General features: G+C 33.5%; 3 protein-coding genes across 6 annotated transcripts; 2 read left to right on the forward strand and 1 right to left on the reverse strand.

The window, feature by feature from the left end:
* The first annotated feature begins 1,285 nt into the window (after nucleotides 1-1,285).
* On the forward strand, nucleotides 1,286-4,548 carry LOC122605461. 4 transcript variants are annotated; one of them, XM_043778414.1, is made up of 7 exons: nucleotides 1,286-1,537; nucleotides 1,744-1,854; nucleotides 2,916-3,011; nucleotides 3,117-3,367; nucleotides 3,458-3,798; nucleotides 3,869-3,961; nucleotides 4,039-4,548. In XM_043778414.1, the coding sequence occupies exons 5-7, from the start codon at nucleotides 3,649-3,651 to the stop codon at nucleotides 4,519-4,521; spliced, it is 726 nt and encodes a 241-aa protein (XP_043634349.1). In that variant the 5' UTR covers nucleotides 1,286-1,537; nucleotides 1,744-1,854; nucleotides 2,916-3,011; nucleotides 3,117-3,367; nucleotides 3,458-3,648; the 3' UTR covers nucleotides 4,522-4,548. The 4 variants fall into 4 exon arrangements, with proteins under 4 accessions (XP_043634349.1, XP_043634352.1, XP_043634351.1 ...); XM_043778417.1 differs by lacking the exon at nucleotides 1,744-1,854; XM_043778416.1 differs by lacking the exon at nucleotides 1,286-1,537 and having other exon boundaries at nucleotides 1,634-1,874.
* A 1,753-nt stretch (nucleotides 4,549-6,301) lies between these two features.
* Nucleotides 6,302-7,226, reverse strand: LOC122606301. Its single transcript, XM_043779259.1, has 2 exons — nucleotides 6,953-7,226; nucleotides 6,302-6,534 (listed from the first exon to the last, which is right to left on the reverse strand). Exons 1-2 carry the CDS (start codon nucleotides 7,100-7,102, stop codon nucleotides 6,325-6,327), a joined length of 360 nt encoding a protein of 119 aa, XP_043635194.1. The 5' UTR covers nucleotides 7,103-7,226; the 3' UTR covers nucleotides 6,302-6,324.
* Nucleotides 7,227-7,660: 434 nt separating this feature from the next.
* Nucleotides 7,661-8,595, forward strand: LOC122602643. Its single transcript, XM_043775242.1, has 3 exons — nucleotides 7,661-7,668; nucleotides 7,967-8,038; nucleotides 8,131-8,595. Exons 2-3 carry the CDS (start codon nucleotides 7,969-7,971, stop codon nucleotides 8,520-8,522), a joined length of 462 nt encoding a protein of 153 aa, XP_043631177.1. The 5' UTR covers nucleotides 7,661-7,668; nucleotides 7,967-7,968; the 3' UTR covers nucleotides 8,523-8,595.
* Nucleotides 8,596-13,711: the final 5,116 nt, after the last annotated feature.

Here is a 13,711-nt window from a genome sequence, read left to right on the forward strand (position 1 = left end):
GTGGATTATTGTTAGCATGGTCATTGGTTTGTTCAAATTCATTTATGGGTGGAGGTCCAGTATTTAAAGGGTTTCCTTGTGTATTCTCTGGGTTGGCCATCGAGAGAATGCAGATCTAGACAAGTATGTTAGCCTTCAGCTCTGCTACCAATTGTGAAGTCCCTCACTCGATGGTTTACCCACAAGTGTAGAATAACAAGTCAAGTAATCACTAGATAGGACTAGTATTAAACGTCAAGTAAGCACTAGATTGGACTAGTATTACGATAAATATAAATGCAAGAATATATATAACGTAATACGTACTTAAGCAATATAAAGATAAGCAAGTAAGTAAATGGTGAGACACAATGTAATTTTCAAGTGTATATTATTTATTGATGTTAAATAAAATACAAGGTTGTTGCGGAACAAGATATTACAAAGTAAGTATCTAAACAACCTATGAATTACAAGTGATCTAATCTTTGCTAAATAAACTCTTTGATCGAAATACTTAAAGTTGTGAAGTATGACTGTTTAGATCAAGAGTATTTGAGCAAAGGCACCAAATTACAAAAGTATGTAATTTGGACGAGGAAGTGACTTGGTATTTATAGGCAAAAAGAATAAATATAATATTCTTTTTGCCGTACAAATATGGTTACATGCATTTAAGGAAATTACTTTAATTCCTTAAAATCATTGATTAAAGTACAAGAATAAAGTCACATGATAGTGACTTGTCTTCTAATTAACCAACCACCTTTACATGCGTGTAAGGCTTTTAACAAAAGAAAAATGGATTGTCCGGTTAAAGGCATGTAAAGGCATAAAGTCAATTCCTCGAAATCAGTGTTCAGACTTGTAAGGTCTAGAATACTGACAAGGACTCCAGTCAGGAGATCTAGTAAGTCTTCCAGTGAGCTCCGCTATTTGTCAGACTTCTTTTTTCAGACTTCAGTCTTCGACTTCAGTGAGAATGTTCTTCAGTGGAAAGATCTTGACTGGAGTGAAGTCCAGTGAACAAATCTGGTGGGTGTTCTTAAAATTTCATGGGTGTTCTTAAAATTATATGGGTGTTTTTAAAATTTCATGCTCTTTCATTAGAAATGTCATTCGATATACTTTCGACGAATTTTTAAATCCGAGGGCGGAGCCCATAGGGCTAAAACATTTGGCTATAACACTTTATGACCTATTACCCCCATCATCTTACCGCCACAACGCGCGGGGACTTGCTCTCGTTTAATACAAAGTCCAAAGCTTCTCCAATTACTACACACAGATCCATACCATCTCTCTACTCTCTTTCAAACAGATCTGAACAAATTAATCTCCCTTTCAATACCTTCCTCTCAAACAGACCTGATTCGTCATCTACATCTACGTAAACCCACATCTTTTATCTATCTATTTTTTATTTAAAATATTTGATATACAACACGTAAACACCCGAGGCCCTCTCTTTCCTCTCATCAGAAAAGAATCTAGCTAGCATACGGTTTGACTGAGCAAGCACTTGACTTTTGTGATTCTACTTTTGCAGTTGTTTGAGGTATTATCGATTTGCTCATTTATTTTTCATTATTTGATAGCTAATATGGCTTTTATAAAGATGTGGTGGATTACACTGTATCTATTTGTTTCTTGATTTAAGTTTAAATGAAATAAACAACACATATCATTAATTCGGTATGTTTTTCTTTTATGATCAAATAGAACTTGATACTTATGACTTTCGTAAGCATCTGACTTATACAGGTCAATTCTAATAATCAGCAGCAAACAAAGAAAGCAAATGATGGCATCTGATTTTTTTATCATCGATTTATCCGTCAAACTTCCGACCATGATTTCACCGTTTAATTAAAGGTATATTTGTAACTATTAAGGTATTTTAATAATTTTTATTATATATTGTTATATACTTGTATACTATATACTTGTGCAACTAAAACAATGTCTATAATATGATAAGGCCTAATTTTTTTGTGAATTAAATGTACAAACTACAAAGTACTAATCTATGTATTGTCAACTTCAATTAAGTAACAGGCCACATACCCCGACCACGAAATGTTCGGTAACCCGACCATCCCTCTTTAGGAGCGACTGTCGCTCCTAAAGGGTCGACCCATTTATTCCTCGCGGATACCTATGCATATACCCGTTGGAACCGTTGACCCGTCAAACTCCTCTTTAGGAGCGACTGTCGCTCCTAAAGGGGTGCCTCGAAAAAATTAATATATTCTTTCTCTGTACCGATCCATCCCCTTATTCATTCCCTTCTCCCTTTCTCTTCTCCATTCCAACCGATCCAACCCCCCTCTCCCCCATATTTTCCGGCCAAGATATTCCGGTTAGGCTTTAGGAGCGACCCAGTTTTTCAGTGAGGCTTTAGGAGCGACCCGTCGTTACCCCTTTCGTAAACCCAACGTTGAAGTAAGTTTTAATTTTTTTTATTTATTTCGTATCTATTAATTTGCTATATAGTATATGTATTAGTTTGATGTTATTCTTGTTATGCATAGATGTATTAGGATCGATCTTATATGCCCATAGATTTAACGAATTGTATACGCCCATAGATTTAATGTATTGTTGTTCTTGTGTTCTTGTTGTTGTTCTTGTTTTGTTATGTAAAAATGTTTATAAAAAAGTGTAAAAAATATAAAATGTAAAAAAAGTGTATTACATAGTATATAAAAAATATATTTAAAAAAAAGTTTATAAAAGTTTGTACTAGAAAATGTTTGTATTAGAAAATATAAAAATGTATAAATAAGAAAGGTATTAAAACATAAGTATAAAAAGATATTAAAACATATATTGAAAAAGTAGTAGTACAAAAGTCATATAAAAAATTAAGTTAAAAAAAAGTAGTTAAAAAAGTTGATATAAAAAGTAGTATAATACGTGTATTATTTATGTAGATATAAGAAAAATGCTAGGAGCTCACGGCGGCGACGGCGATGGAAACGATCCGCACCGATCGTGGTGGAAGAAAATAACAGGCTGCAAAAACAGCGGTAAGAAAATTGACTTTACATTAAGTTTAGTTATGCATTGAAATAATTGTATTCTTATCGTTTAAAGTAACTTATTTATGTTATTGTTACTTATTGGTTTTGTAGGGTCGAAGAAAACACCACCACCACCAAGAGGGGCAGCCAAACATCTAAACCTTGAGGCTGCCTTCAAGAAAAATGGAGGCCCGTTACCCATGTACTTCGATTACAAATCAAAGACCTTTCAGTCGATCGGGGACTACGGGGCTATGTACAAATCTTTGTGAGGCTCATTGATCGGAGATGTCCCCCAGTACTACGAGTCATGGGACGATGTGCCTGAGTCTCTGAGGGACAATATCTTGGAGGAAATACAGGTTAGAATATGTTTCTTTTTATATTTTTTACTTAATATGTTTTACAATGATAACCCCGAAAATGCTAACTTGTATTTGTAAACAATGTAGCGCTGGTTTGCGATGGACCAGTACTTAGAGCTTGATGAGGACGACCCCACCCGGAAGGCAGCAAAACAGGCTTCTGTGCTGATGCAGCTAGCATATATAGGCAGAGAAAGTCAAAATTCAAATCTCAGCATTTTACAGCACGGGGGGGTGTAGGCGCAGCAGATACCCTGCAGACAGCACCGCCAGCTGGTATGGACCCGGAAGAGTGGGGAAAACTATTGCGTTTCTATACGAGGGATGACCGGGTCAAGCGGGCCGAGACAAACAAGACAAACCGGTCCAAACAGGCGGTGGGGACTCAGGGTCGGCGATCTATTTCTCTTGCCCACGATCGGGCATTGGTACGTTTGGTTTTAACAAAAGTATACAATTCTTGTGTTTTTTTATGCTAATTATTTGACTTGTTTGCAGGCCAAGCACCATAACGAAAAGAAGGAGGGGCCACCGCCCACGTGGGAGTCGACTTGGGCGGCAACCCACAGACTACAACCTCCGGAAGTTGCGGTATATACATAACTTTAAGTTAAATTACTTTTAATTACTGCTCCATTTATTAAACTTACCTTACTATTTATATGCAGTCCCGTCTGGAAGCTGCGCAGGTGAGACATTCACAGGATCCTGCACCGACACCTCCAACCCAGTTGTTCCCGGAAGCGTTTAGATCGCGATCGGGACATCAGCGCGGACTAGGGAGGATTCTTAGGGGTTTCGGATCCCATGATTTCCCTGTTGAGTTGCCGCAACCACATTATGGACCTCCGGAAGGCCAATCTGGATCGTATTCTGTCCCGTCTGGATCCTCCTCCGTCCCGTCTGGATCCTATTCTGGCCCCTCTGGATCCCAACCTTCCGGCTACTATGTTGACTTGAACCAGCCTGGTGATGAGTATTTCGACCCCCGCCAGTTATGGGATGGGACATCGGCGCATTATGGACCTCCATCAGGGGAATTTGGTAGCTTGTCGGATATGAGTGGATTTTTTAGTGGAACAGCCTCTGTATCCGGACCAGGTGTGGGTGATGATAATGCCGGTGAGGACGACGACGGTTCCGGTGATTAGACTTTTTTTATTTGTACGAAGTATGGACATTTTATAAATACAGTTTGTTATGTACATTTTTATTATTTGTATTGATATGGACATTTTTATTATTTGTGTATAGTTTGTTTATAATGATGGTGGACTATCCGGTTTGCAAAAATGTAACACCCCAAATTTCGTAGTATTATTATATTATTAAAAGTAATATAGCAAGTAAAAAGATGATAAAGTTACGAAGTAACACCCCAAGTTTTCTTTAATAAAAAAAAAAAAAAAAACGGGCATAACAAAAAACAAAAAACTTTATTACAATCCTAATCAGGGTATTTTTCAATCGATCAATTTCGTCAACCATACTGTTACGAAGTAACACCCCAAGATGATAAAGTTACGAAGTAACACCCCATACTGTACACCCGCACTTTGACACGTCCCCTTTTAGTGTATTTTTCAATCGATCAATTTCGTCAACCATAATTTGCAAGGCTACATGGGAGGCTTTACCGAGCAAATCCTTTAAACAGGGATAGTTGTGTTTATTTTGATTGTACTGCCTGCAATGTTCCAGTGACCCCTTATTTGGTATATTGCCCGCTGACAACAGAGTTAACACGTTCAACGATTTTGTGGAACGTAAGCCGCTTTTGATGCATAACTGACTTCAGCAAAGAATGCTCGCTCTCAACCCTGTTGGTAGTGTAGTTACGATAGTTGCGGTGTTGGTCGACCCAACATGACACAAATAACTCCTTGTACGAGGCAAGCCATTGTATTTGTAGATACTTATAAAGATCTGATGGAAAATAAAAAGCGATTTAGCTACATGGTTACATCGTAAGCGTTATCATAAAAACAGTATGGGGACGGGATGTATATACTTGGTTTATCTGCCAAGAATACTTTTAGCCGCTGCTCATTCTCTGCGTATTCTTTAACCGTGATTGACTTTACGAGTTTATCCCACCGGTGTCTAAACGAACCATAATCTTTTTTTGACCCAAACGATGGGTTGACATGTAACTCAATATTCCTCCAAATGTGTATTCTACACAGTATCAGCTTCGTTTCCGGCATCACATCCTTAACCGCTTTCATGAGGGCCAGATCCCGATCAGTGAGTGCCACACGCACGACGAACCTTCTTCGAGCGTCGACCTCAAGCACTGTAACACCCATGTGTATGCCGCATGTTGCTCATTTTCAATAAGTGCGTGCGCAATGCTGAATGTCTTGCCAGTTGGAGTGACACCCACAATCTCAACAAGCGGCATGTTGTAAACGTTGGTTTTATACGTGGCGTCTATTTCAATGATCCAAGGAAATGCACGCCATATGTCAAGTGATGTAGGATGTACGAAAAAGAGATTGGTCAAACATCCGGTTTGCTATCCGTCGTGTACTGATACGTGTACTGATGGTCAGATAGTAATTGGAGCACGATCTGCAACGAGTAAACAACCAAAGTATAAAGAAGTCGTATTTTTTAAAAAATAAACATATAGTTATACGATCCACATGCAGGTATGTTTCTTATTTCACCTGCATTCGAGTTTCCCTCGTTGTTGGGCGTGCTTTAGCCGGTGTTGCCGCAGGTAGTTAGAAATGTCTTGTGAACGGGTCAAGATGCCGGGAAATGCATCCTTCAATTGGTCCCTTATGCTATTTGGCCCAAAACCTAGCAACGCCTTTTCGTCCACAAATTCTTTTTGAACATCGGTTAGTCGTCTTGCGTACGCAATACCTTCCAAATTACGAGCTGATGGATGGTTATGTCGGTGATCTATAACTTCAACCACCAACTATGGTCCTTTGTCAGACGGCCTACCAATTTGAATGGACAGTCAATTTTGGTACTCCCTTTGGGTGCCCCGGTTGACCGCTTATCTTTTTTTCACCACGGTTGCAAATAAGGACCACCTTTTTAACTTCTCCGCCTTTTGTGGCATTTGATCTTCGTGTTACTAACACATAACCAAGCTCCTTTGCCGTTCTTTGAGCCCAGTCTACCAAATCTATGTGTGTGTCAAACACCTGAAATATTTTATACACTTTTTTTAATACACTTTTTATACACTTTTAATTTTACTTTTTATATACTTTTTTATAATTAGATTTTATATGCACTTTTTTATAATACATTTTTTAATACACTATTTTATATACTTTTTATAATCCACTTTCTTATACACTTTTTATAATACACTTTTTATACACTTTTTTATAATACACTTTTTTATACACTTTTTTTAACAATTTTTCAATAGCTTTTGTTAATCTACATTTTTACGTACATTTTTTAATATGTTTTTATAAACAATTTTTTATCCGTAGTTTTAATAATTAGTTTTCTTACATACTTTTATAGCAACAAATCTAATGAATAATAACAAAATACAATTACTCACAAAATAACAACACAAAAAATGAAAAGGTTGGATTATATACATACCTCCTTGGTATAAAAAACATCGTGATCGTAATCAAATTCAGCACGGACATCTGGGGATTCAAATTCGTCATCGGGCTCTTCGTACACAAACTCGTCATTTACACCTTCCGGCGCATTTGGATTTAAGAAAATTTCCTCCAAGCAATCCATCTAAAATAATAAAAACACTTATCAGTAATATCTATACTTACTATACTTTATATCCAAAAACGACCGAATGAGTTTGAATAAATGAAAACAGAAACATTATGAAGTGTAAAAGTGAGCAAATTCAAATGAGGACTGTGTAGATTATGAAGTGTAAAAGTGAGCAAATGAAATGTCTCGATCGATCGAACTTTTAAAGGGAATATGAATCGTCACGGGGAAACAGAAACATTATAGGGGCAAATAGTTAGATTCGAACCTACTACCCCTTTAGGAGCGACAGTCGCTCCTAAAGGGGTGGTAGGTTCGAATCGTACATAACATTTGTCGTATGCTGTCGCCCGTTGTCGTATCCTACTACCCCTTTAGGAGCGACAGTCGCTCCAAAAGGGGTGGTCGGATTACATATGGGGTGGTCGGCCTACACGTCCCCTTAAGTAAATAGGCTGATAAGTTGCCCATGAAATAAGCCCAGCAAAGTTGTTTTTTTTTTCTTTCTTAGTTTCTTTGTAGCCATTTTATGTACTTTAACGTTTCTATTTATTTAATATTTATGTTTCATTATACGAGTATGATTTATGTTTGCTTTGAGATTTTTAAATATTATGTTATTGTATCACTCTATGTATGTTAATGTGTTACTGTATGTATATAATTATGTTTAAAACTACATTTATATGGTATTTACTTTTGTTAAACATCACTCTTTGGTTAAGTTAAAAAGTCAAGGTTACATGTTTGATGGGTGATTGAGATTATGTTTTCAAGGTGAACTTTGAAAAGTAACAATAATTAGATATATCGGTTGTATACATTGATAAAACATCTTTACATATGTATATAATCCCTTTTTTCTTCTTATTTTAGAGATGCTCAACGAAAGATTTGAAAGAGTTTGTGCCATTTCAACATTCGTTTGTTCGCCAGCCAAAACAATCGGTAATACTATTATTTATTTAATTATCTTTTAACTTTAGTTTTTTAGGCTTCTCATATATTCCGCATATATTTTTTTCTTTTTTTGTTAACAGCAACATACAAGAACTTGCTTTTGTCGGAGGTAAGACACATGAGGAAACAAGCCAAGATTGAAAATAGGAAGCTGATGCAGCACAATTATCGAACCTACGATTACGAGACCTTTCCGAATTATATGCTTGTATCATTGGACTCATGTGTTCTACCAGGGGACAAGTTTGAGCTATTTGTTTGCTCTAGCTACCTTATCTTGATAGGAAAGCTAGCCAATCATAGTCCGATCGTGATCACTCACGAGTTACCAGACAATGCATATTTTGCAAAAGGCGTCTCGGCTACGGTGGTGAAAGAGAAGATTGTGATTCAATTCAAGAAACATGTTGATGTGGTTGGAGTTGATGAAGACGACGGGAATCCGTTTAGGATTCCCATTAAAGGTTTTTAATATATTTGGAAATTGTGTGTACAAGCCCTAACTTGATGTGTGTTTTAGTAATCTGAATTCTGCATGTTCTCAAGATTTGTTGGTTTTTTTTATAGCTTTTATTGTACCTTTTTTGTTTGGATTTTATTTTTGGATTTTTAGAAGTTGGTTTTGATGTAAGTGCTCTCTGCTTTATAAAATCTTAATCAAAAGCTATGTTAAACATTAAAAAAAATATTTTTAAGTGTTCTAACTGTTCTTATTTTAAAAGTGTTTTCATCAGATCGAGTGTTACCCTATATATATAGAGGAAAGTTAGTTTGAGAACCATAAAAAAAAAAAGAACGCGAGAACCAATCCTGGCCATTGATTTTGATCTTGATGATTTTTTATTTTCTCTCTCCTCATTTTCACCAAATTCATTCAAATGGTTTTATCTCACAAACCGTACATCGTTAAACGAAAAAAAAAGCATGGGTAGTCTTAAAATTTCGTGCTCTTTCATTAGAGATGCGACTTGATATACTTTTGACAAACTTTTAAATTTCGATTTTTTTTTTTAATTTTTTTTTTTAGCGATAATCCTACACATGTGTAGGATGTATATCCTACACATGTGTAGGACGTCCTACACATGTGCAGGACATGTGTAGGGTATACATCATACACATCCTACACATGTGTAGGTTATACATCCTACACATGTGTAGGTATGTGCAGGTAAAAAAAAAAATTCGAAAAAAAAAAAAATTTTCGAAATTTAAAAGTTTGTCAAAAGTATATCAAGTCGCATCTCTAATGAAAGAGGACGAAATTTTAAGACTACCCATGGTTTTTTTTTCGTCTAACGATGCACGGTTTGTGAGATAAAACGTTTTGAAAAATTTGGATGAAAGTGATGAGAAAGAAAAAAGGAGATGAGATGTGTAGCCCAGATTGGTTCTCGCGTTTTTTTTTTTTTTATGGTTCTCAAAATAACTCACCCATATATATATATATATATATATATGATAAACCTATGTAATTAACAAGTAGTTTGGTCCAATGAAAAAACTTAAGGCTGCCATCTTTTCAAGACAAGTAGGTGAGATTATAGTTGTCTTTTATTTTTCTTTTTTATATTAAATTTATATTACTAGCAATTCGATTGTGAATTTATGTTCGAATCCGTAAATTGTAAGGTACTTATGTTTTATGATTTGCATTTATTTTTGAAGGGGGTTAGTAGAAGATCACGTCGGAACGATTTTATAAGTTTTGTTTTTTAAAACGGTGTCAACAAGTAAACTATTTATTAAGATCATGTCAAAATACTAATTTATAACCGTTCGCGCAACACAAGTAAAAGAACTAGTATATATATATAATATATGGCTTTGATGTAAGAGTTTTTAATTAATTCTTATCATTTTCCCCAAGCTTAGAACATCTTTAACCTATCACACTAAAATTTAGTGTATTGATGCCACATCATCAATACATTGACTTACCACACTGAATTATTTTTATCATTAACTTTCAAACTGAAATTTCAGTTTATTGATACCATATCATCATTTTCTATTAATATTAAAAAGTATATTGTATTAAATTTTAGAAACACAATAAATCACATTAACAAATACATTTTATCAATAGTAAAAATATTTCATTAAAATAAAACACACTTATATTAAGTTAATATTAAATATAAATGTAAAAATAACACACTAATAATATACGCAGGCTCACTATAGTATTTGATAAACTAGAAGGGATGTAAAAGAAAATATAAATAAGTTAAAAATATGTTCATCAGTGATCACTCATCCCTATGTATCATCATCGTCTTCATTGTGTTGAAACCTGCAACTCCATACATGTCACCTACAATTATTATTTTCTATTTTATCTTATCCTAGTCAAAAAAGAAAAAAGAAGCTAAAATAAAAACATAAACAATTCAATATGCCCATCGCGCCGGAATCTCAGGGTAATGAAGGCAAAGCGCTGCTACCACGCTGCCCGTTAAAGGTGGTCTATGAGATGGTTTCGATTTGGGTTCAAGACACTATGTATTGATTAATTTGCGGAACAACAAGAGAGAGTGGTGGGTTCAAATTTAAAACTCAGCACGTTAGCATTTGGCAGGATCAATTTGAAGATAAGAAAAACCCAATACCAAGTCCCCCAATTCTTTTTTTGGGAGCAAATTTTGTTCCGGGCAATCCTAAGAGAATTTGTTTTCACACCTGAGTTTCCATCCCAAAGAAATATCCAAAGATATTCTTTATTTTTTTAAACATGTGATCCTCAAAGCCTAGGGAATCCATTAAAAGAACCCAACAACTTTAGAGAATCAAAACTAAATTAAAACCTATGAGTAAAACCAGAAATGTTTCCTTACAATATTCAAAAATTGCTTTTGTGGCATTAAACGATGAAAACTAGAATAGTACATACCAAAAACTGACTTGACGAGGGTGAGTCTACCACAATATGAAAGGTTGGCGAACTTCTTATCAGTTCCAAAACTAACTAACATAATATTTAGATCATTTTAATATACAGATGCGAATCTTCATATCTATACAAACGTTTAATGTACGAACGTTTGATGTACGATTATGATAAATTTATCAATTTTTGTGGTGCAAACATCACCACCCTTTATGTTACCACAACATGTTTGACCTTACATTTTATTTTAAAATAGTTATGTGAAAAAACTAAATAACATGTGAAATTGTACATTAATAACCATAATAATAGATTTTCATACACAATAATTAGTAATAATATCTCTATATATTATAAAATAAGATTGTTTTTTATAAGTATTTTTAAAAGGTTTTTGATGTGGTAAATCCATATTTCATCTTAAAAAACTTTTTATCTAATTATGATGTCATATATAAATAAAATAGAAATAACTCTTTACATGTTTAATGAAAATATTAATTATTTATTTAAAGAATAAAAGTTCTCTCTTATCTCTATATATAATAAAACAAGATTGTTTTTTACAAGTATTCTTATAAAGTTTTTGATGTGGCAAATCCATATTTCATCTTAAAAAAGTTTTTTTTAATTATGATGTTATATATAAATAAAATAGAAATAGCTCTTTACATGTTTTATAAATATATTAATAATTTATTTAAAGAATAAAAAATATCTCTTATATAATATTACAAAATAAAATGTCTTTTTATTTAGTTGATTTATTAACTATATCATTATTGTGTTAGTTGAATTATTAGATTTATATCAAGTTATAATGTTTTGAGAAAAACATTACATAATTTTGTTTATAGTTTATAATTTAAAATTTTAATTAACATACCCGGGTTGAACCCGAGTTGATTAACTAGTATAATATTACAAATGAAATGTCTTTTTTTATTTAGTTAATTTATTAACTATATAATTATTGTGTTAGTTAAATTATTAGATTTATATCAAGTTATAATTAATGTTTTAAGAACAAAATTACATAAGTTTTTATAGTATATATTTTATAATTTTAATTAACATGTCCGGGTTAATTAACTAGTTCATATACACATTATTATCTCGCATAATATCCGAACAAAGTTATATAGTTAATATCATGTTAAAATTCTATATAACATACAACTAACTAATTTCAAGCGATTAAATTATCATTATGATTTTAAATTTCGTCCGATGAATCGGTTGTTTCAAATATGTCGTTAAAAATCTCTTATATTAATAAAGTAAAATTGTTATGACATCATCTTTTGCTTACATGGCTTCTCAATATTTTATTACATGAATCCTTGATATATACTAATTTTGTTAATGTGATGTCGTCTCCCTATTAATAAGGTTTAACTAAATTCATGTTTTTATATATTACTCTTTTAACCCCATATTTTCAATATCTAAACAAAGTGTTATCGTTGAAGTTTTTTAAATAAAGGGTGTATGAACAAATAATATAGATAATTATGTATTTCTATTTGTAAAGTTTTCAATTAGATGACCCGGGTTAAACCCGGATTTAATTAGCTAGTAGTGATATAATTGAAAACTTTGATTACAAGAGTCGTCAAAGCAATTGCAAAGATATTTAACGACTAAAAAGTTTATCTCGTATCTTTGTTAAAAGAGCATAAAAGGGCACCTTGTCTTTGGAATTACTATGAACTCTCTTTTAAGGCTTTTGGTGCCACCTTTATTAAATTGTCATGCGATTTTGGGAACTCCAAGGATCGATTGAACCCACGTTTCTCAAGGTCACATGTGAGTCCAATATGCATTTGTAACGAATAGCACTTATGAATTGGTTCCTTGTATCTTTGTTGTCAACTCCTTGTTATTATATCTAAGAAATTTCAGATAAACTTAAGCGACATAGTAGTCAAGCTGTTTTTCACATATCATCCCTTCTCCCCCCCCTTTTCTTGTGATAATTGTCATTTTTTTTTTCCGGAAGACAAAGTAGAATGGCTCACACAATGATATTCCTATGACACATTTTTGTCATATACAACAATACCTGCATGCATCATGCAATTATACTCTGTGCATAAAAAAAAGACACATTCGTTGTAGATGGCAAAATTCTGTTGTAGAAATATAACTTCTTTATATCCATAGATTAGAAAAGCAATGGATATTAATGGATATTACGAATGATGAGATGGTAGCAATATACTTAATTTGCATATGTTTCAAAAAACTATAAAAAGAAAGAAAATGATTCTCATGTAAACTCAGGTTTTATTTTCTGTAGTTCATTATTTGTTACTGTGAGTGGGTGATAGAAGAAGTAACCCGGTAGACATACCCAAAAAGGATGTCCTTTATGAAGAGAACTAATAGTTACAACCTCACATCTGCAAATTAAGCTTATATAAAAATAGTAACCGAATAGATCGCTTTACTCGGGAAAAAAAATACCAAAAACTACATTATTAATTAGCTTATATGAAAAGATCGATAAAATAGCCCACAAGAACATATCAAATGCATTGAAAGCTTATGTAAGATAAAAAATTATGAGAACATAACTTGTAGAATTTGTCAATTGGCTGCACTATTTCCATTACACAGTTACAATTACATCGGCTATACAAAAATGATTTGCATGGCTTATAGATGTACTGTAAAAAAGTTTTTAAAACCATAGCATATGGATGAGTTGTAGTACTTTCAAAGGAAGCAATGTAGTTGTGGTTAATGTAGTAGGTTCAAAGTATATA

The sequence above is a fragment of the Erigeron canadensis genome, chromosome 6 (genome assembly GCF_010389155.1).
Source record: "Erigeron canadensis isolate Cc75 chromosome 6, C_canadensis_v1, whole genome shotgun sequence".
Classification (NCBI taxonomy): domain Eukaryota; kingdom Viridiplantae; phylum Streptophyta; class Magnoliopsida; order Asterales; family Asteraceae; genus Erigeron; species Erigeron canadensis.